This window comes from Aotus nancymaae, unplaced genomic scaffold (assembly GCF_030222135.1).
Source record: "Aotus nancymaae isolate 86718 unplaced genomic scaffold, 86718_ANA_hifiasm-v0.15.2.pri h1tg000089l, whole genome shotgun sequence".
NCBI classification, from domain to species: domain Eukaryota; kingdom Metazoa; phylum Chordata; class Mammalia; order Primates; family Aotidae; genus Aotus; species Aotus nancymaae.
In genome coordinates this window covers 16,752,552-16,777,351 of record NW_026988504.1, presented here as the reverse complement: position 1 = coordinate 16,777,351, position 24,800 = coordinate 16,752,552, and the positions used below count along the sequence as shown (strand labels likewise).

The 24,800-nt window shown below is 38.5% G+C and overlaps 1 protein-coding gene across 4 annotated transcripts in view; it reads left to right on the top strand.

Moving 5' to 3' along the window:
• The window catches only part of HELZ (helicase with zinc finger), a 172,473-nt gene that overhangs the window by 25,893 nt on the left and 121,780 nt on the right, over nucleotides 1-24,800 (top strand). For all 4 annotated transcript variants that reach the window (XM_021670872.2, XM_021670873.2, XM_021670871.2 and 1 more), the window contains 5 exons: nucleotides 441-477; nucleotides 12,348-12,472; nucleotides 14,693-14,749; nucleotides 19,870-19,921; nucleotides 21,531-21,606. In XM_021670872.2, the coding sequence (XP_021526547.2) occupies nucleotides 441-477; nucleotides 12,348-12,472; nucleotides 14,693-14,749; nucleotides 19,870-19,921; nucleotides 21,531-21,606 (347 nt within the window). The remainder of the gene's footprint in view (nucleotides 1-440; nucleotides 478-12,347; nucleotides 12,473-14,692; nucleotides 14,750-19,869; nucleotides 19,922-21,530; nucleotides 21,607-24,800) is intronic.

Genomic DNA, 24,800 nt, shown 5'->3' with positions numbered 1-24,800 from the left:
TGAGTAGGCGGCTGAGTGGATCTGCACAGGCGTAGGTTGACTTCAGAAAGGAGCACGGGAGTACGTCTGCTAACAGGTAGAAGGAAGACAGAGTGCATGCTGGGAAGTGGGTAGACAGGGTGGTGACAGTCTGAAACTTTTCTTCTGTGACTTCAGTTTTCTCAGTAAAGCTGTTGGCTGAGAAGGAGGTGCTGGTGAGTTAGGGTTGGAGAAGGTGAGAAGTAGGGGTAGAAATCCACGGACTAGGAAGTATGCTATGATGTTTATTTGTAGATTGCCCTGTAATCCTCAGAGAGCACATGTGTTAGTTTTGCTCTGTGAATATTAAGTTTACATTAATAATTAAACTTTGAAACAAAGCCAAGTTTCCCTTTGATAACATCTCTGATAAAAGCAGCTCTTGAACTACTTAATTTTTTCTTGTATCTTTTATTTTGCAGAAAAACTATGTGCAAGCTGATGAAGATTGTAGACATGGTATGTTTAAAAATGGGACTCTTTTCAGTTGTTTAATTGAGCAATGTTTAAGGTTTGATTTTTTTTTTTCCTGGCTAATTTCAAAAGTGATGATAATATTTAAAAAACCCACCTTACTGTGGTGGCTAGTGACTGATTTGAACGATGACATTTCCGCTAAGCTGGGTGTACATGTGAATAGTGCTCTTACTCATGAATATTTAAGTTCTTACATTGATAATGTGTCCTTTTAAACTTTGTTTGAATAGTTCTAGTCCATAAGGGCCAAAGTTTAAGAAATGTAACTCACATTGAATAAAATGTTGAGCTTAGCTAGATAAATTGAAAGGATGGGCCTGTCCCTCCGAAAATGCCTTTCCTTCTTGATCAGAAGATCTTCCTTAGAGAGGAGACAAGCTAGAATGCTTTTTAGTGATTTTTCCTTTTTTTTTTTTCCTCTGTCTCAGACAGAGTCTTGCTCTGTCTCCCAGGCTGGATTGGGGTGGGGTGATCATGGCTCACTGTATCCTTTACCTCTCAGGCTCAAGCAGTCCTCCTGCCTCAGCCTCCCAAGTAGTTGGGACTACAGGTGTGCGCCACCACACCCAGCTGATGTTTGTATTTTTTGTAGAAATGAGTTCACCATGTTGCCCAGACTGGTCTTTTACTTCTAGGCTTAAGGGATCTGCCCACCTTGGCCTCCCAAAGTGCTGGGATTACAGGTATGAGCCACTGCACCTGGCCTCCTGTTTCAGGCAGGAAATTGAGATTAGTAAGATTCTTGCTCTTTGAGTACTTATTGGAATTCTTTTCTTTTGGTTGTTGCTGTTTACTAGAATGACTCTAGGAATGTGTGGGAGAAGAGTTCACTCTACATTCTCACACACATTTGGTGGAATTGTTTGCAGAGCTCAGTAATTTGAATACAGTGTTTCATTTATCCAGAATTTGGGGATAGTGGTGCTGAAGTATTTAGCATGACTTAATTTTTTTTTTTGCTTACTCCTTTGTTTCAACACTTTAAAAAGTATTAGACTGGGCACGCTGGCTCACGCCTGTAATCCCAACATTTTGGGAGGCCAAGGCGGGTGGATTACTTGAGGTCAGGAGTTTGAAACCAGCCTGGCCAGCATGGCGAAACCCTGTCTACTAAAAATACAAAAATTAGCCAGGTGTGGTGGTGTGTGCCTGTAGTCCCAGCTACTGGGGAGGCTGAGGCAGGAGAATCGCTTCAACCTGAGAGGCAGAGGCTGCAGTGAGCCAAGATTGCACCACTGCACTCCAGCCTGGGTGAAAGAATGAGACTCTGTCTCAAAAAAAAAAAAAAAAAAAGAGTATTAACTATGTTTGCTATAAACCTTACAAAACTATATTACATACTCTTATGGCCATTGAACATAATTTAACCATTCATTAAAGATTCAGTGACCTCTTTGTGAACCTCATTTCATGGAATTATATGCTTTGGGAGTTAACTAGAAAGTAAGATATCTTGTAAAATTTTGCTTTAAAAAAAAATCCCTGCTATCTATGGGAATTTTAAAATTACATTGAGCAAATAGTAGTAAGTCAAATAATGCAGAGGAATATGAAGAGAATAATCTCTCCTCCCCCCATCTGAAGAAATTATTGTTATTAGTTTGCTGTATGAGAAAAGTCTTCTGTGCCTTTCTCTATAGTGACAAACACAGATGCTTATAATACATAAAGAGGGTTTTCCCTTTAAAAATTTAAGTTATAATGTGATCATCACCTAGCACCTTGCTTTCTTACATGTCAATATATCATGAATATTGTTCTAAATTTATACACTGGCTCCAATTCCTACTTAATATTCCATGGTGTGGGTATGCTACTATTTATTCAACCATTCCCATATTGATGGGCTTTCAGGTGGTTCTGGTTTTCTGGTTTGTCATTATAAACGATCCTGTAATAAAATGTTCTTTCTTATTGTTGCCCTTTTTTCTGTAGGATAGTCTTAAAAGTTGGATTTCTGGGTTAAGGAGTACATATACTTAATAATAATTTTAATAGACACTGTCAGATTATTTTCAGATGCATACACCCACAGCGATATTAGAGACTGTCCAGTCTCTGTAATCTGTCATTGAAACCTCTTGGTGTTGAAATTTTGCCAATCTCGTGTGTCAGAAATACTTCCTCTTTCTTCAGTTTTCATTGCCCTGAGTACTGGTTAAATTGATACAGTCTTGTTATTTTGGAGATGTACAAACAAAAGTCTTAGAAAGTTCAATGGCTTATGAAAAGTCATACAAAGATAAATGCTGAAGGAGTATATGGACAAATGGTGCATTATTTTATTGTTTTCCTTAGCATTTTAAAATTAGGCGCTATTTCACAACTTTTGAATCACTAAAATATAAGTTTAACCAATGCCTAAGATAAAGTTGTTGTTGTGAAATAAGTATATTCTTGTGGTGTTGGTGGAGTATGGAATGGAATGCAGCTTGGTAATATATTATACCCTTTGACCCACTAATCTCATTTCTGGGATACTATCCTAAGTAAATAATCCAAAAGAGAGAAAAAAATGTATGCAGAGTGGTGTTCATTGCAGTGCTTGTGTAAAAGTGAAAAATAGGTTAGCTTGCAATAAGGAAGGATTTCATTAATTACATTCTACACATTCCTTGTTCCCCTTTATGTGATAAGAACTTGGAAAATGGTCATTTTTTAATAAATGCAAAAGCAGTATATACAAAGTCCTTTATTTGAAATAGACATTTGGAAAGATTGGCCAGTATTATACATGTATATTGGTAGTTGTAGAATTCTGCTATTACATGTAATTTTTGTCTTTTTAACTTTTAGTAACATTTTTATGTAAAATGAAATACTATGGTTAGACAGTAATAAAAAGCAAGATGAGAACCTCAGTCTCTGTTATAGTATTTTGTACTGCTGAGATGCTTCCAGGGATTGCCATGGATAGCTCATATCTTAAGCAGCCCAGACCGTTGACTTCTTATACAGTTGCAGTCCTTTTTTTTTTTCTTTTGAGACAGCATTTTGCACTATCACCCAGGCCGGAGTGCAGTGGTACAATCTTGGCTCACTGCAACCTCCATCTCCTGGGTTCAAGCGATTCTCCTGCCTCCGCCTTCCCAGTAGCTGGGATTACAGGCACCTGCCATCACGCCCGGCTAATTTTTGTATTTTTGTAGAGACGGGGTTTCACCATGTTGGCCAGGCTGGTTTTGAACTCCTGACCTCAAGTGATCCGCCCGCCTTGGCCTTACAATGTAGTCTTGATGTCTATTCTCTTACTGTCAGGCTATCAGTTTGCTTTCCTTGCAACTCTCAACATGCCTCATTGCAGCTATTCTCCCTCTCTTCTCCATTTGCAGCTTCTGACCTGCTGTGGGTTAGGAAATTAGACTAGTAGTCTTCATCATGGAATTAAAAAACAGTCTTTCCCTTTCTGTCTCCTTTCCCCCTTCTACATTCCCCCTTCTCCTTTCTCCATTCCCCCTTCCCTCTTTTCCATTCCCTTCCCCCTTCCCTTCTTCTTTTGAGACTGAGTTTTGCTCTGTCACTTAAGCTGGAGTGCAGTGGCGTGATCTCGGCTCACTGCAATCTTTGCCTCCTAGGCTCAAGCAATTCTCTTGCCTCAGCCTCCTGAGTAACTGGGATTATAGGCTCCTACTACCGTGCCCAGCTAATGTTTGTATTTTTAGTAGAGACGGAGTTTCACCATGTTGGCCAGGCTGGTCTCAAACTCCTAACCTCAAGTGATCTGCTTGCCTCAGCCTCCCAAAGTATTGGGATTTACTGTGTGAGCCACTGTGCCAGCATTTCTTTCTTATTATGAAAAATATAAGGCACACAGGAAAGTAGAGGAAATAATGTAATAAACATTCATATTCTCAAAGCTATGATTGAACAACTAATGTTTTGCCATATTTATTTTTTTGGAAATATTTAAGAATAATTAAAGACATCATGACATTTACCCCTAAATACTAAAGTATGCCTCTCTAAAAAATAAGACCAAGACTGCATAACCAAAATATTATTATTAACATAATAGAATTGATGTAATTCCCTTATAATTCCCTAACCTATCTAAAGTCCAGTCCATAATCAGATTTACCTGTTTTTCTGTCCTTTTTTTTTTTAAATGACTGATTTGTTTAAACCAGGAACTGATTTAAGGTTATAAAATTTTAAAGTTGGAATTCTGCTTCAATAAGAGTAAACAATGCAACAAGAAGAGCTAACGATCCTATATATACACACACCCAATACAGGAGCACCCAGATACATAAGACAAGTTCTTAATGACTTATAAAGAGACTTAGCCTCCCACACAATAATAGTGGGAGACTGTAACATCACATTGTCAATATTAGACTGATCAACGAGATAGAAAATTAACAAGGATATCCAGGACTTGAATTCAGACCCGGAACAAGTAAACTTAATAAACATTTATAGAACTCTCCACTTCAAATACACAAAACATACATTCTTATCAGTACCATATCACACCTATTCCAAAAGTGACTACATAATTGCAAGTAAATCACTCCTCAATAATTGCATAGCATTTCATAGGTTTAAATGAAATATTGGTTGGCTGCTTGTTTGTTATTTTCTTCCCTTATTCCTTCCTGTCTCCATTGTTAAGCACAATTATTGGCATAAAAGAGGTTTTCAATTCCCATTTTTAGACTGCATTCTAGCCTGGGCAATAAAGCAATATTCCCGTTCTCTTTCCATCTTTCTCTTCCTTTTTCTTCCTCTTCTTCATTCCTTTTTTTTTCTTTCTTTCTTTCTTCCTAAAAAAAAAAAAAAAAAAGAGTAAACAGACTCTGAGTTAGGACTCAAGGGCATCTTTTTAAGTTCCTGGGTTTCAGTTCCAAGTTCATTGTTGTATTCTGGATAGTGATGGTTGCCAAGCCAGCAACCACTGGATAAGTAGGGTAGTTAAGTCACTTTTGATTATCTGAACATCAGTTGTATTTGGCATAACACAGAAACTTTCATGAAATAATGGTTCTATTTTTGACTTTGAAATAGTCATTATATAGGAAACTTAAAATTTTTTACACTAAAAAAATGAATGAGGTAAATGAAGAAAGTAAAATCAAAAGAAAGTAATCTTATCAACTAAGAGTATTGTACCACTTGTAATGTGTAGGTTAAACTTAATCATCATAAACATCAATGAAAGTTTTTTATGAGACTGTAAGATTTGTAAACCCTAGCTGAGAGTTTTGTTAATGTAAGAAATAATTGTTACAAACAAAGGGGCTTGGGTCATCTATTGATGTTTATTATTGTGATACTTGGTCTGTGAAGTAAATGATTCAGTAATCAGCAACCCCTGTTAAAGAGGCTGACTGTTAGAAAAGGCAAATTGAAACTTCTACACTCTCTCTGGGGGAAGAAGTGGTATCTGTAACTACCTTTCTTCTCAGAAGAATTTATTTGTTTATTTGGAGATGCCATGCCCTGGTGTTACCTGGGCTGGAGTACAGTGAGATTATAGCTCACTACAGCCTTGAAATCTGTGCTCAAGTGATCCTCCCGCATTAGCCTCTCCAGTAGCTAGGACAAGGGAGTGTGCGCCAGCGCACTTGATTCATTTTTGTTTTGTATTTTTTTTGTAGAGATGGGGTTTCGCTTTGTTGCCCAGGCCGGTCTTGAGTGATCCAGGCTTCAAGCGACCCTTTTGCCTCATCCTTCCAAAGTGCTGGGATTATAGGTGTGAGCCTCTGCACCTGGCCCTCAGAAGAGTTTTAATTAAATAGTTTCTGTGATAATTAAACAGTTTTTTTGAAAAAATATTTAGTGAATAGGATAATGTTATTTATTTAGAATTATCTCAGGGTTGGGCACTCTGATATATGTTATTTAGTCAAATTGTATTATCATTCCAGTTTTACAGATGAGCAAACAGACTTTGTGAAATTAAGTTACTTGCTTAAGAGTGCAGAGCCAGTCCAGAGTGGAACTGTGGTTTTGAACTGAAGTCCTTCTGATCTGAAAGGGCATGCTGCTTCTCTTTATCCTAAACTACTACTTGTGTATGTTTCAGCGTTTTGCAGACATTTTCATCTCCTTCAGCGTAACAGACTTGGAAAACAGGCACAAAAAGAGTTGTATTAAATTGAGCCTCAGGATCATTTAAATAATTATATTAATGTAGTGGACACAAGAATGTCAGTATTTAAGCTCCTGAGTTCTTCTATACAGTGTGTGTGTTTTTTTAATTACCCAGGCTTTTAAAATAGGGATGCAGTTCAACAACATTCCTCCCTCCCTGCCTCCCTCCCTCCCTCCCTCCTTCCCTCCTTCCCTCCTTCCCTTCTTCCTCCCTTCCCTCCTTCCCTTCTTTCTCCCTTCCCTCCTTCCCTCCTTCCTTCCTTCCTTCCTTCCTTCCTTCCTTCCTTTCAGGACAGAGTCTCACTGTCACCCAGGCTGGAGTACAATGGTGTGATCACAGCTCACCTCAACTTTGCCAACCTTCTGGCTCTCAGGTGATCCTCCCACCCCAGCTTCCCAAGTAGCTGGGACTACAGGCATGTGCCACCACAACCAGCTAATTTTTGTATTATTTATTTTTTTGTAGAAATGGTGTCTTGCCATGTTGTCCTGGCTGGTCTTGAACTACTGGGCTCAAGCAGTCCTCCTACCTCAGCCTCCCAAAGTGTTGGGATTACAGATGTGAGCCACTGCACCCAGCCTCAACAACATGTCTTAATTCATTGTTTGTTAGATCCAGTTATGTTAACTGTTTTTTTTAAAAAACAATATGTCTGGCCGGGCGCGGTGGCTCACGCCTGTAATCCCAGCACTTTGGGAGGCCGAGGCGGGTGGATCACGAGGTCAAGAGATCGAGACCATCCTGGTCAACGTGGTGAAACCCCGTCTCTACTAAAAATACAAAAAATTAGCCGGGCATGGTGGCGCATGCCTGTAATCCCAGCTACTCAGGAGGCTGAGGTAGGAGAATTGCCTGAACCCAGGAGGCGGAGGTTGCGGTGAGCCCAGATGGCGCCATTGCACTCCAGCCTGCGTAACAAGAGCGAAACTCCGTCTCAAAAAAAAAAAAAAAATAATAATAATAATAATATGTGTAAGTGCTTTATTTATTTTAAACTCTTTATTCTGAAATAATTATAGGTTTACAGGAAGTGGCAAAGATAGTACAGAGGGGTCCCATGTGCCCTTCACCGAACATCTTACATAACTCTAGCTCCAAATCAAAACCAGGAAATTAACGTTACTACAGGAGTGTGTGTATTTGATGCCATTTGATCATGTGTGGATTGATTTAACCACCAACACAATTAAGATCCAGAGCTGCTCCATCATCGTGAACATCTCCCTGTGCTGCCTCCTGCCCTTTACAATTTTTTTTTTTAAAAACCTTCCGTTTTTGTTGTTTCTTTCTCAGGAAGTGTACTACTCCTTTACAGTCACACTCACTCACCCTTCCCTACTACCATTCCTAACCCTTGGCAACCACTAATCTGTTCTTCATCTCTCTAATGTTGCCACTTTGAGAATGTTATAGAAATGGAATCATAGCATATGACCTTTTCAATGGCTTTTTTCACTCACCATGATCCTCTTAAGATCCATCCATGCTGCTTGTTTTGTTTTTTTGAGATAGAGTCTTGCTCTGTCGCCCAGGCTGGAGTGCAGTGGGGTGATCTCAGCTCACTGCACCCTCTGCCTCCTGGGTATAAGCAATCAGCCTCCCAAGAAGCTAGGGTTACGGGTATGCGCCACCACGTCTGGCTAATTTTTGTATTTGTGGTAAGACGGGGTTTTGCCATGTTGATCAAGCTGGTTTCAAACTCCTGGCCTCAGGTGATCTTCATGCTTCAGCCTCCCAACGCGCTGGGATTACAGGCTGGGCCTTTATTTTCATTTTAAATTCAGTTCCTGAAGTGTTAGTTCTGAGAGCATGATTACATCTAAGCAGTGAGTCATTTTATTTAATTACTGACTAAGGATTTAGTTTATATGGTAATGAAAAAAATTTTCAGGAAAGTTTTTGGAAAAAATACCTTGATTAGGCTAAACTCTTTAATAAAACATTTCAGAAATAACTAAGGATTTGATAAAAGAAGTAACCTAGAGCAGGCGCAGTGGCTCATGCCTGTAATCCCAGCACTTTGGGAGGCTGAGGCGAGTGGATCACCTGAGCTTAGGAGTTTAAGACTAGCCCAGCCAACATGGTAAAACCTGTCTCTGCTAAAAATACTTAAATCAGCCGAGTGTGGTGACATGTGCCTGTAATCCCAGCTACTGGAGAGGCTGAAGTGGGAGAATTGCTTGAACTGGGGAGGTGGCGGTTGTAGTGAGCCAAAGTCATGCCACTGCACTCCAGCCTGGGTGACAGAGTGAGACTCCATCTCAAAAAAAAAAAAAAAAAAAAAAGGCCAGACATGGTGGTTTACACCACCTGTAATCCCAGCACTTTGGGAGGCCAAAGCAGGTGGATCACCTGAGGTCAGGAGTTTGAAACCAACCTGAGCAACATGGAGAAACGCCATCTCTACTAAAAATACAAAATTAGCTGGGCGCGATGGCGCATTCCTGCAATCCCAGCTACTGGAGAGGCTGAGGCAGGAGAATTGCTTGAACCTAGGAGGTGGAGATTGCAGAGCTGAGATTACAACATTGCACTCCATCCCAGGGAACAAGAGCGAACCTCCGTCTCAAAAAAAGAAAAAAAATAACCTGGTATGGTCATATTACTGAATACAATAGAGAATAATCAGCATTTACGATAAGCTTGTTTTAAGATTGCTTTCCTTATTGTAGGTAATTGTTTACAAGCAAGGAGAATTGCACTTTAATTGTTAATCCTTGCCTTGTGATAGCCAGAGGCTACTGAATCCCAACAAAGACAGATTTTGCTAAAACAGTTGAACGGAATATTACTCCTTTAAGATTACTCAGTTTCTAGTTCAAAACATTCTAAGTTTGACATATTTCAAGTGTTAGAAAATATTACAAAAAGTTATGAATGAAAGGGGGTGGAGACTTGGATGCAGATATACAGCAAGCTGACAGAAGTCCTCCTTTGTACCTCCTAGTGAACAGAGAGGAACAATTCAGTTTGAGAACAGTTACGTGCTCACAGTAGAATCTCACACATAGTTAATGGGAAGGAGCTGTAACTTTTTTATAATTGTTCAAGATTAGATTGTTAATGATATCTCTTTTGGCAAGTTCAGTTATTATAGCTGAGACAAGTTTCATAATACAATAGGCCATACGTTTTATTTTTCCCAAGCTTTTTCAGGATAATAAAGATAATAAGGAACTAGATTGGCAGCATTGCAGTTTAATTTTGTTATATGATACAGTAGCAGGAGAGGTTTTTATCTATAATTATTGATTATTTGTATGCCATAGTTTTTGATATGGGATCCTCCCATACATAAATCGACCTGCATGTAAGGGAAACAGGAAGAAAGTATATCAGTATTGCTTCTTGTCTGAAAGAGAGACAGAAAAAAGGGGAACAGAAATGTGACAAATATTAAGATATTCTTATAGCAATATAATGGAAGAAACTTTGCAAAATGAAATTCAGCAAATACCTCGTACAAAACCAAAGATCTATGAAATGTGTTTTTAAAATATTATATGATTTAATACTCTTTAAGTATGACATCATCATATGAGGTTGAAATATTCTTAGACTTTTTCATTCCCCCAAACATTTTTCAGCTCTTGACAACTAGTTTCTTAATATCCTAGTTACTAAAAATGAACTAGGATATTTCCTCAGCAGTGCTCAGTACTGCTCTAAAATTTTTAGAAGGGGAAGGTAATATGTAGGGAACTCTTATACAGGAGACTGCTAGATACTTTTATAATTAGCATAATTAATCTTTACCACAACCTTATGAAGTAGCTACTGTCACGTCCATTTTATAGGAGAGGAAACAGGCTTAGCAGTCTAACTTAATCCATACCTTAGTAGAAGTGTCATTTTTCTTCAGAATAATTTTTTTTTTTTTTGAGACAGAGTTTCGCTATTGTCTGCCCAGGCTGGTGTGCAATGGCATGATCTCAGCTCACTGCAACCTCTGCCTCCTGGGTTCAAGCGATTCTCCTGCCTCAGTCTCTTGAGTAGCTGGGATGACACCTGCCTGCCACCATACCCACTAATTTTTGTATTTTCAGTAGAGATGGGGTTATACCATGTTGGCCAGGCTGGTCTGAACTCCTGATCTCAGGTGATCTGCCTGCCTTGGCTTCCCAAAATGCTGGTATTACAAATGTCAACCACCATGCCTGGCAAGAGCATTTTACTTGTATTATCTCATTTAATCTTTAATGGCAAATTTATACATGTTTCTTTTTTACAGATGGCCACACTGAGGGTCAGATAAAGTAACTTGCCCAACATCAGATTTGAATAGTTTTAGGAATAGTAAGATCTGAGGGAGATGAACACTTACTTACCTTGGAACTCTATAAGACACTCCAGACATTCTTAATGATACCTTATTGGAGTATTTCACTTAATTGGAACTATCTAGTGACTGTTGAGAAGATGCGTGATCTGTAATATGGATGAATTGAAACAACAGGTTTGCCCAAACTAAAAATAATTGAATAAAACCCTGTTAAATGCAGAAAGACTGCAACTTTCAATTTAGTAATCGGATTCAATAAAGGATATATGTAAAATATTTTTATTACAGTGTTATTTTTAATAGTTAATAATTGGAATTATTACCTTGCAAAGGAAGTGTTAAATTGATGTATCTGCTTGATAGAACATTATATAGCCAACAAAATGATAAATATAAGCACTCTGATCACATGGAAAATATTGAATATGCTGAGGGCAAAAAACAATAGAAACTTAAGTTGGCATCAGTTACAGTCATATAAAAATTATGTGAATATTGATCAGAATTGGAGAAAATGAATAAATGAAAACTTTGAGTGGTGAGATTATGATGAACTTTTATGTAGAATGTTATTAGTTTTATAATGTTTGTGTAATAAAAAAATCAATATGAGAAGGCATATTCATAACAAAAATATATTATTAACAGATCCAGTGGACTTTAAATATATGGTATGTTAGTTATACTGTATTTAAAACATTTCCTTGGAAATAATTAAAATAATTTCTAAAATATTTTCTTTCAGCAAATTATTTTCTTGCAAAGGAAGCTAAAGTATGTACAAACTAATAATAGAATCTTGGACTTAGCAATGCAGAGAAGGATACAGATTGCTTTACTAGTTGAACCATTAGCAGTTGCTATGAGAAATCATCTCAAATGACATCACATAAAAATGAATATATTCTGTTTCATTAGAAATGTGATCCTCATGCTTGTATTAGGTTAAATCTGCAAACCATTGCAAACAATTTAGGTAGTGTTTTCTGTGGCCACTAGACAATTGGATTCTTAGTAAATCTTGTTGGATTTGATAAAGACTAATTCTTAATTGCTTAGGAATATCTAGTTGAGATTTGCAGTTTCTATTCTTATTCATTTTAATGGCACCTGGTTTTATGCTACTGTAAAAAACATGAGAACTTTATTCAGCTAAGTCTGTAATTTAAAAACCCTCATTCACCCAGAATTCATAGCTTGAACAGTATTTTCCCCTCAAGAGCTTTAGGATTGATTCTCCTTGTGATTTTGATCTCAACTGGTTGTAAGTTCGGTATATTCATGGCCACAGGTTTTTTTTTGTCCTTATATGCATGTTTTGGACAGTACAGAAACACTACTGCTTCCCTCTAGTATTTGAAGTTACTTTTTTAGGATATAAAATGCCATGCATGTGAGAGTGTGTTAATATTATAATCAAGAAAAATGTGTATTAAATGCCATGTGGTTTTAATGGCTATTCTTTCATGGCAGTGCTGGGAGAAGGACTGGCTAAGGGAGATGATGCCTTCCGGGCAGTGCTTTGCTGCATGCAGCTGAAAGGGAAGCTCCAACCTATATCCACCATTCTTGCCAAGTCACTGACAGGAGAGTCCCTGGTATGTTGATAAGCTCTAATTTTGAATGCCTGAAAACAAATTCTTTATTTGATTTCTTAGGTATATTGTGGGGAAAAAAGTGTATTTTTTTTCTCTTAGTTTTTCCTGTCAGAAAGCAAAATTCATGAGGATCTTGAGACAAAGTCTCAGTCTGCTGCCTAGGCTGAGTGAAGTGGTGTGATCACGACTCACTGCAGCCTTAACCTCCTGGGCTCCGGCAATCCTCTTGCCTCAGCCTCCTGAGTAGCTGGGACTACAGATGCGCACCACCATCCCTGCTAATTTTGATTTTTTGTAGAAACGAGGTCTTACTATGTTGCCCAGGCTGGTCTTGAACTCCTGGGCTCAAGCGATCCTCTGTCCTTGGCCTTCCAAAGTGCTGGGATTACAGGCATGCACCACCATGCTCGGCTAATTTTGTATTTGTAGTAGAGATGGGGTTTCTCGGTGCTGATCAGGCTGGTCTCAGACTCCTGACCTCAAGTGATCCACCCGCCTCAGCCTCCTAAAGTGCTGGGATTACAGATGTGAGCCACTGTACCTGGCCAGCATTTGATTTTTGTAAAGTGACGGGATCTTGCTGTATTGTTGAGGCTGGAGTGCAGTGGCTAGTCATGGGGTGATCATAGTGTACTACAGCTTTGAACTCTTCTGCTCAAGTGATCTTGTTTAAACCCCCTCAATAACTAGGACAACAGGTCAGGCATGTGCCACCGTGCTCAGCACTATATTTAATTTTTTGGCTTTTTTTGTTGAGATAGTTGAAAGGCTACTTTTCAAAACTTTGGAATTGATAATCTATAGAAAGTGGAACAAAAGATATATAATCTTATTTTTTTTAACCAATTGGTAACTTATGAAATCTGTTGATAATTTTCAAGAATCATAATGAAAAACAATGTTGATAATTTTCAAGAATCATAATTAAAAAAAAACTTTGCTATGCTGTGTGAATTCCGTATATTTTACCTATTCTTCTGAATTGATATAGATGATACAATTATGGGGCAGATTTGTGTTTTTACTGCAAATATTAAATAAATACATTTGGTTTGAAAAAAGAAGGTAGGAGGCTGGGCGCAGTGGCTCATGTCTGTAATCCCAGCACTTTGGGAGGCTGAGGCGGGTGGAACACTGGAGGTTGGAAGTTCGAGACCAGCCTGACCAACATGGAGAACAGCGTCTCTACTAAAAATACAATATTAGCTGGGCATGGTGGCAAATGCTTGTAATCCCAACTATTGAGGAGGCTGAGGCAGGAGAATCGCTTGAACCCAGGAGGCAGAGTTGCAGTGAGCTGAGGTCACGCCATTTCATTCCAGCCTGGGCAACAAGAGCAAAACTCCATCTCAAAATTAAAAAAAAAAAAAAAACAAGAAGTTAGGAAAGTACTTGGTATATTGTTGAGTGTAATGTATTGGCCTATCTCGGGATAGTTATTTTCTAAGGAATTATTGTGCAGTGAATTGTTTAATTATGTTTAAGTTGGGCAGTATCTTTTGATTTCACCAGATTCAGAAATGAACTTAAAAGCTTAAATGTAGTAGCATAGAGAAATTATATAGCTATTTAGTTCTAAATAGATGATAAAGGAATATATCTCTTTGTTATTAAGATGATTTTATCATTAAAGGGCTTTTCTATATAAGTTTATTACAGTTTTACCTGTTTTAGTAAAAAGTAACTTGCTTTTAAATCTCAAACTAGTAAAAAGTAATTTGCTTTTAAATCTCAAATGAAATTGAGATTTCAGAAAAGTATTTTCCTTCAATGGTTGTATTAAAGAGACATTTTTAAAGTGGTGTGAACAGCTTATATGAATCTTTCTGAATCATGGCTGAATTCACCATTTTGTACATATAAGCTTATTAGGGAAAAGGTTAAAAACAGTTATAGGTTATTTTCCTTTTCATTATGCTATCTTGCTTCACAGTGGTACTGTTGTTAAAATTTTCTTGACTTAATTTTAATTAATGTAAGGTGAATACAGTGGTTTTACTTACCAGGAAAGGCACTCTGTATAGTTTTTCCTGTTAAACTTTTTAACTTTCCTCATAGATGTGTTGCTTTGTTATTACGGTTAATGGTAGTAGTGATGAGGGATGAGATAACTTTTTTTTAAAAAATAAATTTCAGAAACAACGGAGGAATTGAGCTAAGTTGCCATAGTAAAGAACTAATATGCAAATTGTTTTTTCTCTTTTTTATTCACCCTTTCAGAATGGGATGGTAACAAAGGATTTGACAAGACTAAAAACACTTCTGTCAGAAACAGAGGTAAGACCATTTCAGTGGATCTATTTGGAAGAGTTTGACTCAATCTGGCTAGTAAGCATTATGTATGAAAATTTGGAAAACCACTGTGGCATCAGCCAAGAAGGCAAGGCTGTGAAGGTGGCGTAGTGGGGCCTTCCATGTGGGGCCTTCTCTTGTAACCCCCTGTAACCCATAGTCTTGTTCTTGGAACACTGCTTCTTCACATGGCTCTTCTGTGTGCCAGGCTTCTGTTCTCTGCCTAGTGGACAGAACTGGTGTCTTATTAGCTATCTCTGGACAACAAATGGCAAGATGATTGGGGAATTTTAGTTTTTAGCTACTTCTGGATACTAGAAAATGAAATGCCATCATTAAAAATGAGATACCCTTCAAGCCTTATTTATTTATTATTTATTTATTTAAGATAGGGTCTCACTCTGTTACCTAGGTTGGAGTGCAGTGGTGTGATCCTGGCTCACTGCAGCCTTGACCTCCCTCAGCTCAGGTGATCCTCCCACCTCAGCCTCCTGAGTAGCTGGAACTACAGGTGCACTCCACCACCTGGCTAATTTTTTTATTTTTAATTTTTGGTGGAGATGGAGTTTTGCCATGTTGCCCAGGCTGGTCTCCTGGGCTCAAGTGATCTGTCTGTCTCTGCCTCTCAAAGCAATTACAGGCATGAGCCCCCATGCCAGGCCTTCCTTTTGTATTTTTTAAAGCAACTGACAGAAGTCTGTGCCTTAAGGACTGTCTTTAGGAAATGGTTTAGGAGATGGAAATAATGTGTATCAGGGTAAATAGTGAACAAAAAAGTGCTCCAGTGAAGGACTTGGAGGATGCATGGAAGGCCAGGAACAACAGTGGCATGTAAAAGGCACCTAGCTTTGTAAGTCTCAAATTTCTTTTCTTCATATAGGCATATAAAAGTATTTTTATTTTTAGATGTCCTATTTAAAAAATAGCCATTTCATCAGCTTTTGTCATAAGTGGAAGCCCACATAAAGTGATTAATTGGCTTATTTACTCAAGAATTGAGCACTTCCTATGTTCTAGGTACTATACTCATTGCTGGGATACAGTACTGAACATGGTTCTTGTCCTCTTGGAGGTTAAAGTTTTAGGAAGGAGACAGACAACAAATAAATGAATTAAAACAGCTGTAGGTATAATTCACAGAGAGGTAGGTGGTATGAGGGAAAAGAACAAACTCTTCTGCTGGAAAAATCACTGGATTTGGTGGTCAGGGACTGAGACAGTGAAGAGCTGAGAGTTGAGAAGGTGCTTGTCTCATGGAGAGTGAGGTGGAGGGCATTTCAGACAGACAGAGAGGGGTTTGCAGAGACGCTGGTGTCAACCTTGACCTCCTGTGGATTTCCTTTTCCATTCCAGATCTATATCCTGTTGCATGTAAGGCCACAAATATCACTTCACTCTTTTTTTGTGACTATACTTTTGGAAGAAGTGACTTAAGTTCTTGTAATTTTTTCTATATCTAACTAGAGTAGTAGTCTTTTTGGTTAGTGAACTGATATTATTAAAAGATAACCATTTAGGAAAAGCTAGCAAATAATACTACCCTTATTTATTATTGCACATGACAAATTTAAAAATAGCAACGATTTGTTATTTAAAGATTGGGCTTAGCTGGTATTTAACTTGTAAATGCTAATAGATGAGAATAAAGACCTGGAACTAATGGCTGATTTATAAAAACAAAAACAAGTATTCTTTAGTGAATATTCTTTAGTAAAATTGAACATATCTGATTAATAGATTAGATGCTGAATTTACAGTTCTAGCAGTGTAATCTTTGGCTGTTTTTCCTGAAGGTGTCAGTAAAGATTAATGATGATAAACTGTAGCCTTTTAGTTTTGGAGTGTGAGCACATAAAGAGTGTTTAAAAAACAAACATAACACTTTGGAACCTAAAAGCCAGGACGACTAAATACTTAGCCAGGCTGGGTGCCTTACTTTACCAGCTCTCCGCTGAGCATGTGCTGCTCCCCACATCCCGCCTTGAGACTGAGAGCTGCAGTATCAGCACAGGCCCACACAGGTCCTTACTGATTCTCGCAGGCGCTGACTGCTGAAATGTACTGCGTGGTGTTTTCTCCAACAGTTATAAGTGTTTTAGACTTTACTTTATGGCCATAACATTTTAATAATGTTTACTAAACATCTTTATTCCCACTATTTTTCTTGCACATTTGGTAAATTTATTTTGATAGGTTTTGAAAAGGAGATACTTTAACATTTTCATACTTGCAGTGAATTTTTAGCTTATCTATTTATATATGTTATGTAAATAAAATCATTTTTAAGGGCTAGTTTGTGACAATGGCACACTAGACCTTGCTTGGAGAATTTAAAGAGATCTTTTAATGGCTTCTTTTTTTTTTCAGCAGCATAGAATGCTTATAATATGAATAATTCCTCCTGATTTATTTGTTTGTCTGTGTATTCTTTTATGCAGCCCTTCATTTTACAAAAAATAATGGGTTGCCTTTAAAAACTCCTTAGTAAGCGCTTGACTGATAATCAGAAGGCATTTTCCTGTGGAAACAATATTACAGTGTTTAGTTCAAACCCAACCTAAAAAGTACAATTTAATCAACCACATATAAATTATAGTGATAGTATTGTTTCATTTATATCCAGTTAGCATTCATGACATTCTTTCTATGGTACAAGATATTCCAAATTTCATCTTGGGATACTGTTTCCTTCTTCTGATCCAGTTTAACATTTACTGAGCACCTGTGCTGTTCAAGTCTCTGGAAAGCAGAGATGTCCATGAAAAGCAATCTGGCAGGTCAGTCAGAGATGCACATAGCTAATGTGCACACAGGACAGCCTGCGATCAGTAAGTGCTATCAGAAAATACAGTCAGGGAAAGGGAAAACCTCTGCAGGGAAATCAGGGGTGCAGAAGTATGAGAACTGAGTTTAAAGGATAGGGATAGCTAAGTGTATTAGTCTGTTTTCACGCTGCTAATAAAGACATACCTGAGACTGAGTAATTTATAAAAGAAAGAAGTAATGGACTCACAGTTCCATGTGGCTGGGGAGGCCTCACAATCATAGCGAAAGGTGAAAGGCACATCTCACATGATGGTGGATGAGAAGAATGAGAGCCAAGTGAAAGGGGTTTCCTTTTACAAAACCATTAGATGTTATGAGACTTATTCACTACCACGAGAACGATATGGGGGAACCACTCCCATGATTCAGTTATCTCCCACTGTGTCCCTCTCACAACAGAAGGGAATTATGGGAGCTACAATTCAAGATGAGATTTGGGTGGGGACACAGCCAAACCATATTACTAAGTAAAGACCCAGAGGTGACTTGATACAGGGCAAGATTGGCAAGCTGTCAGTTGGTTCAGGGATAAATGAGACAAGTGGTAATGAGGGCTTTACCTAGGACAGTGGTAGTGGGAGGAGAGACAGAGATAAGAGGCATTCTAGACCTGCTTAGACAAGATTTGGAGAATAATTGGGCTGGGTATGGTGGCTTATGCCTGTAATCCCAGCAGTTTGGGAGGCCGAGGCGGGCAGATCACCTGAGATTGGGAGTTCAAAACCAGCCTGACCAATATGGAGAAACCCTGTCTCTACCAAAAATACAAAATTAGCCGGGCGTGGTGGCGCATGCCTGTAATGCCAGCTACTCAGGAGGCTGAAACAGGAGAATCACTTGAACCTGGGAGGCAGAGGTTGTAGTGAACGGAGATCATGCCATTGCACGCCATCCTGGGCAACAAGAGCGAAGCTCCAGCTCAAAAAAAAAAAAAAAAAGATTGGAGAATATTCACAGCAGGATAGAAGAAGGAGGAGGAGTTCTAGATGGCTTTTAAAATTTCAGCTTGGTGGCTCTTTTTGGGTAAGAAGAATCCATTAACTTGTGATAAGGAACACTGAAGAAGGATCAACTTTGGGATAAAGTTAATGAATTTTGCTTTGGGCATATTGAATTTAAAGTGCTTAGGTAAATCATCCATCCATCCCCCCACCCACCCACCCTTGCACCTACCCATCCATCCAACCATCTATCCATTTATCCACCCATTCATCCACCCATTCATCCAGCATTTACTGAGCACCCATTATGATGTACCAGATACTTTGAGAGGTGCAGGACTACAGAAAGGCAGTTACAGACTGCTGACAGCAGATCTGTATGTAGCTGATAATGATCCAGCATGTAAAGTGCTACAGAATAGTTTAGAAAAAGTGCTATGGGTGCTATGGTTGGCACTTTGTTGAAATTTGAGGTATAGAGCTTAGGGTAAAGTTACAGCCCAAAGTGCAGATTGGGGATTTATCTGAGGATGTTAGAGGGAGTGGATCCTTAGCCTTGGACTCTACTGTGGGAGAAGGGCTCATCTTAGAGTGAGTGAGGGACCTGGCAGGAAATGCTTCCAGGCCCCAAAGCGGTAGCATGCCATTAGCTGCAGGAAAAAGGAACCTCTAGCCAAGCACGGTGGCTCACGCATGTAATCCTAGCACTTTGGGAGGCTGAGGCGGGTATATCACCTGAGGTCAGGAGTTCGAGACCACATGGTACAACCCTGTCTCTATTAAAAATGCAAAAATTAGCCACACGTGGTGGTGGGTGCCTCTAATCCCAGCTACTCAGGAGGCTGAGGCAGGAGAATCGCTTGAACCTGGTGGGCGGAGGTTGCAGTGAGCTGAGATTGCTCCACTTCACTCCAGCCTGTGTGACAAGAGCAAGACTCCATCTCAAAAAAAAGAAACAAAAAAAGGGAAAAGGAACCTCTGTAATCAGACATTTTCTGGGTGTTATGAAGAGGAGAGTAAAATGAATAAATGGATGGAAGGTGCTACCCCATGAGGTTCAGGACTGAGGACTTAGACTTCTCTTCTGCTGCCAGCTAATTTCTGTGTAGGAGGTCTCTATCAGTTTCCTTAATGAGAGCCTCACAAATACATGTTTTCCATATTTAATTATAGTTTAACATAGAAAAAGAAAAAATCATTTGGAACATATTAATGTTATTAAAAATTTCTGAGTATTCCAACTTCACCTATGTTTCAATGTTGAAAATGTTCAAATTTAGTTTAGTATCAGTTGGTTATTTCTTCTTTAAAAAATGTCTTTCATTTGGAAAATTGCAGACAGCAACTAATAATGCCCTCTCTGGATATCACGTGGAAGACTTAAATGAGGGTAAGTGCCAAACTCTGTGTAGCTTCTGGTAGCTGTGAATATGGGCTTTGCTGTTTTGTCAATTATTGGGAGAAAATTTACTGAGTTACAGTACATATAAGTGAAGATGTAGGAGAGAACATAAAATTTTAATTTTAAGGAGTAGGTATAGATGAAAGGAATTTTCTCCCTGGCACCTTTTCATAGAATAATGGAGTAATGGAGGTAGGCGGTAACTTCAGAGGTCATCTAGTTCATTTTCTTGCCTCCACGTAGGACTAAATTTAAACATCATTCTTAACAATCGGTAGAGGGAAGACTTCTCTTTCTGTCCTACGCTAGTATAGTTATTACTTTTTGGAAGTTTTGATCTGTAAGCTGAATTGTTCCTCCCCTAATTAAAGCCTGTGATCTTCTATCCTCTCCTCTCACCAGAGGAAAGGGAAAAGAGGAACATTCATTGAGTGCCTGCTGAATGCTGTGTGCTATGTGCAGTGGCTTTCACAAAACATGTACTGACTTCTTAGAATCCTTCTTCAGCTTTTTGACAGGTGATGAAACTGACACTAAGGTTTATTAGTTGCCCCAAAGACACACAGCTAGGAAGAGATGAAGCACAGCTTTAAACTCAACCTAGTTGAATATCTTTCTTTTCCTTTTCTGGGGGCATAGTGACTTGTGAGGAAATAGAAAATGGCCGGAAGTCCCTTGAAACTTACTGCTGCTCAACCTCTAGAAAGCTCTAGCCTTTTTTTCTCATAATCCTTATTTTCCCTGGCTTATTTAGAAACTCTTATCCAAACAAATCAAAGCTCACTGTATTCAGAAGTAAGTAAATACTGTGTTTTTAGCTCAACTTTTTGAACTTTATTTCAATTATAAAAAGGATTACATTCTACAGTGACATGTGTCAGACAATTTCTAAGGAACATGGATGATAACGTGATAATATGGAACTTCTTCTCACCATGCAGTAGCGGAATTTATTATGTAAGCTTTCCTTCCAGGATACAGTGATTTTTTTTTCCATTCCTGAAGGAATTCCTGATAGACAAACTTCTTGTGCCTAAGAAATGACAGATATGCCAACCCACCCGCCTTGAGTTGTTAGGGAAGAGATGGCACTGGAAACCTGTCCATCAGGTGCTAGGACAGAGTCAGAGTCACCAGCTCGATTTAACTAACTTCTAAGAAACTGCCTCTTTCTTATTTATTTATTTTTTTTGTTGAGATGGGGTTTCACCATGTTGGCCAGGATGGTCTTGATCTCCTGACCTCAGGCAGTCTGCCCCCTCGGCCTTACTTTGAGATGGGCTTTCACCATGTTGGCCAGGATGGTCTTGATCTCCTGACCTCAGTCAGTCTGTCCCCTCGGCCTCCCAAAGTGCTGGGATTACAGACATGAGCCACTGTGCCTGGCCGAAACTGCCTCTTGGGTGATTTCTACGTAGGTTTTATGTAGTTGATTGGTAGATTACTTTCTTGGTAGGGGCAACTATGTAATATTCTTTTTTACATCATATGGGATGATGTATGTGGAGGGATTGTAGTATTTTTTTTTTTACATGTTAGAATATCAGAATTACTGGCTAGCCTCAGATGATAATACTATATCCTAATTATTCCTTAGGATCTTGTAATGGTTGGCATTTCCGCCCACCACCTAGGGGAATCACGAGCAGCGAGGAATATACTTTGTGTAAAAGGTAATGTGAATTTTTTTTTTAAACAATGACATGTCTTGTTGAAAGGACAGATAATTTTCCTTATCTAATAGGGTAAAATGGTTTATTTTCAATTTGAAACAGAAGCCATAACGGTCATTATCATTAAATAATAAAAGTCAAAACAATATTGATGTGTTGTCTTTAATTCTAAACAACAGTGATCTAAATGCAGGTTGTTAAGACTGTTCAGTAGTCTTTTATTTTTTACTTATTTATTTATTTTGAGATGGAGTCTCACCCTGTTGCCCAGGCTGGAGGGCAATGGCACCATCTTGGCTCACTACAGCCTTGCCTCCCAGGGTCCAGTGATTCTTCTGCCTCAGCCTTCTGAGTAGCTGGGACTACAGGCACGCGCTACCATGCCTGGCTAATTTATTGTATTTTTAGTAAAGACGGGCTTTCACATGTTGGCCAGGCTAGTCTCAAACTCCTGACCTTGTGATCTGCCTGCCTTGACCTCCCAAAGTGCTGGGATTACAGGCGTGAGCCACCTTGCCCAGCCTCAGTAGTCTTTTATAATACTGGTTATATTATTATGGCTGAACTTAATTTCCCTACTTTTGTTTTTCTTTTCTTTTTTTTTTTTTTTTGAGACAGAGTCTTACTTTGTTGCCCAGATGGGAGTTCAGTGGCTTGATCACAGCTCACTGCAACCTCCACCTCCCGAGTAGCTGGGACTACAGGCATGCACCACCAAGCCTGGCTGATTTTTGTATTTTTTTGTAGAGTTGGGGTTTCACTTTGTTGCTCAGGCTGGTTTAGAACTCCATAGCTCAAGTGAGCCTCCTGCCTTGGCCTCCCAAAATGCTGGGATTACAGATGTGAGCCACCACACCTATCCATGGTCATTTGTTAATGTGAAATTTACTTAGGTTGTATGGTGATTGAAGTTGACAGTACTTTATGTAAAAAGTAGAGCATAAAATAGATAAAGAAATGTTAAATTATTTTAATAACTTTTCTGAAAAATATTCATGTAATTCTTATGTAGAATTTATGAATAATTCATATTGAAGGGCTAACGTTTTACAATTTAATAATAATGTGGAAGGAATGATTAAAGTTACATTTAAAATGGTGAATTCTTTGTTCTTTTTGTAAAAACTTATAACTGGTGGGATTTCTAGATATAAATTCTCACCACCTCTTTAGATTGCTTTTGATAGTGAAGGAAATTGCTATATGGTTTTGATTATTGAATAGTCAGGAAACTAATGTGTAAGTATTGAAAATTCTAGTGGTGTTATGTTGTAAAAGAGATAGAACACAAAAAGGAAATATGAGAAGATTTGAAGTACAGATTAAGAATATAACACTTTCACTTTTTAGGGAAATAATTTAAAGCCAAGCAATAGAAAGACAAAGATTTGCCCCATTAAGACATATTGAAAAGAAACATAAATAGATGATTTTAAATGTGTCTTCTGAAGTGTAAGAGAATTTAATAAATACTATAACTTTAAGTTCAAGTACTTCGTTGTACCATCAGGAAAAGTTTTAAACATACTCATTTTTTTATTTCTTACTATCCATATTTTTTCCTATTGAAAAATGGTTTGTAATATAATATCTTTTTGCTATTCATAGTTTTTATTATATTTATGTTTAGTTATATTTCTAGTTTAATTTTTATTTTTTCTCAGAAGATCCTTTTATCAGTTTTTTAGTTATTTTTATTTAAAAACTGGCTTTGTCTATAATTTTGCAGGGTATTTAAAACTTTTTTTAAAATTAATGATCAGGGCTGGGTGTGGTGACTCAGACCTGTAATCACAGCACTTTGAGATGCTGAGGCGGGTGGATCACTTGAGGTCAGGAGTTCGAGACCAGCCTGGCCAACATGGTGAAACCCCATCTCTACTAAAAATACAAAATCTAGCCAGGCATTGTGGTGGGCACCTGTAATCCCAGCTACTCTGAAGGCTGAGGCAGAAGAATCACTAGAACCCGGGAGGCGGGTTGCAGTGAGCCAAAATTGCGCCACAGCACTCCAGCCTGTGCGACAGAGCAAGACTCTGTCTCACACAAAAAAAATCAAGGCTGGGCACGGTGGCTCACACCTGTAATCCCAGAATTTTGGGAGGCCGAGGCAGGCGGATCACGAGGTCAAGAGATTGAGACCATCCTGGCCAACATGGTGAAACCTCGTCTCTACTAAAAATACAAAAAATTTAGCTGGGCTTGGTGGCACACACCTGTGGTCCCAGCTACTTGGGAGGCTAAGGCAGAAGAATTGCTTCAACCCAGGAGGTGGAGATTGCAGTGAGCTGAGATTGCGCCACTGCACTCCAGCCTGGTGACAGAGTAAGACTGTCTCAAAAAAAAAAAAAAAACAAAGTATTTTATTTTTATCTGTTTTTGATCACTGAATTATCAGTTGAATTTTCTCAGTTATAAACATTGAGAAATATTGTCTCTGTATCCTTTAAAATGAACGTTTATAATTTATTCCCTTGAATTTAACATGACTTGAATAAATTTGTGACTCTGTAATATAAAACTTTTATTCTAAATTTATTTAAAACTTCAAGTTAATGTATTTTCAGTGAAATGTAGGTAATAGTAATGTAGAAAAGAGTAAAATCACTATGTTTAAAGGTGAAAAGTAAAAGCCTTAAAATGGTAATTAATCATTTGTTAACTTTTTTTCAGAATGAAATTCCCATATGTAGAAAATTTTCTTTAGGTCCTTATCATTTTGGGAAGTAGGGTATACCTGTGTGTGAGCAGCAAATCCACTTGATGTCAGTGTTGCTTTAAAAAAATTCTACTCTGGCTGGGCGTGGTGGCTCACACCTGTAATCCCAGCACTTTGGGAGGCTGAGGCCAGTGGATCACGAGGTCAGGAGTTCAAGACCAGCCTGGCCAACATAGTGAAACCCCTTCACTACTAAAAATACAAAATTAGCTGGGCTTAGTGGTGGGTGCCTGTAATCCCAACTATTAGGGAGGCTGAGGCAGGAGAATTGCTTGAACCCGAGAGGCAGAGGTTGCAGTGAGCCGATATTGTGCCACTGCACTCCAGCCTTGGCAACAGAGTGAGACTCTGTCTCAAAAAAAAAAAAAAAATTCTAAGAGGAATTGTCTAATAGAGTCCTTATATGACCAAGGAAGCTACTTTTCAGTGTCTCTTTTGGAGGGCAGACATGAAAACCTATGCCTTAGGATCCCCT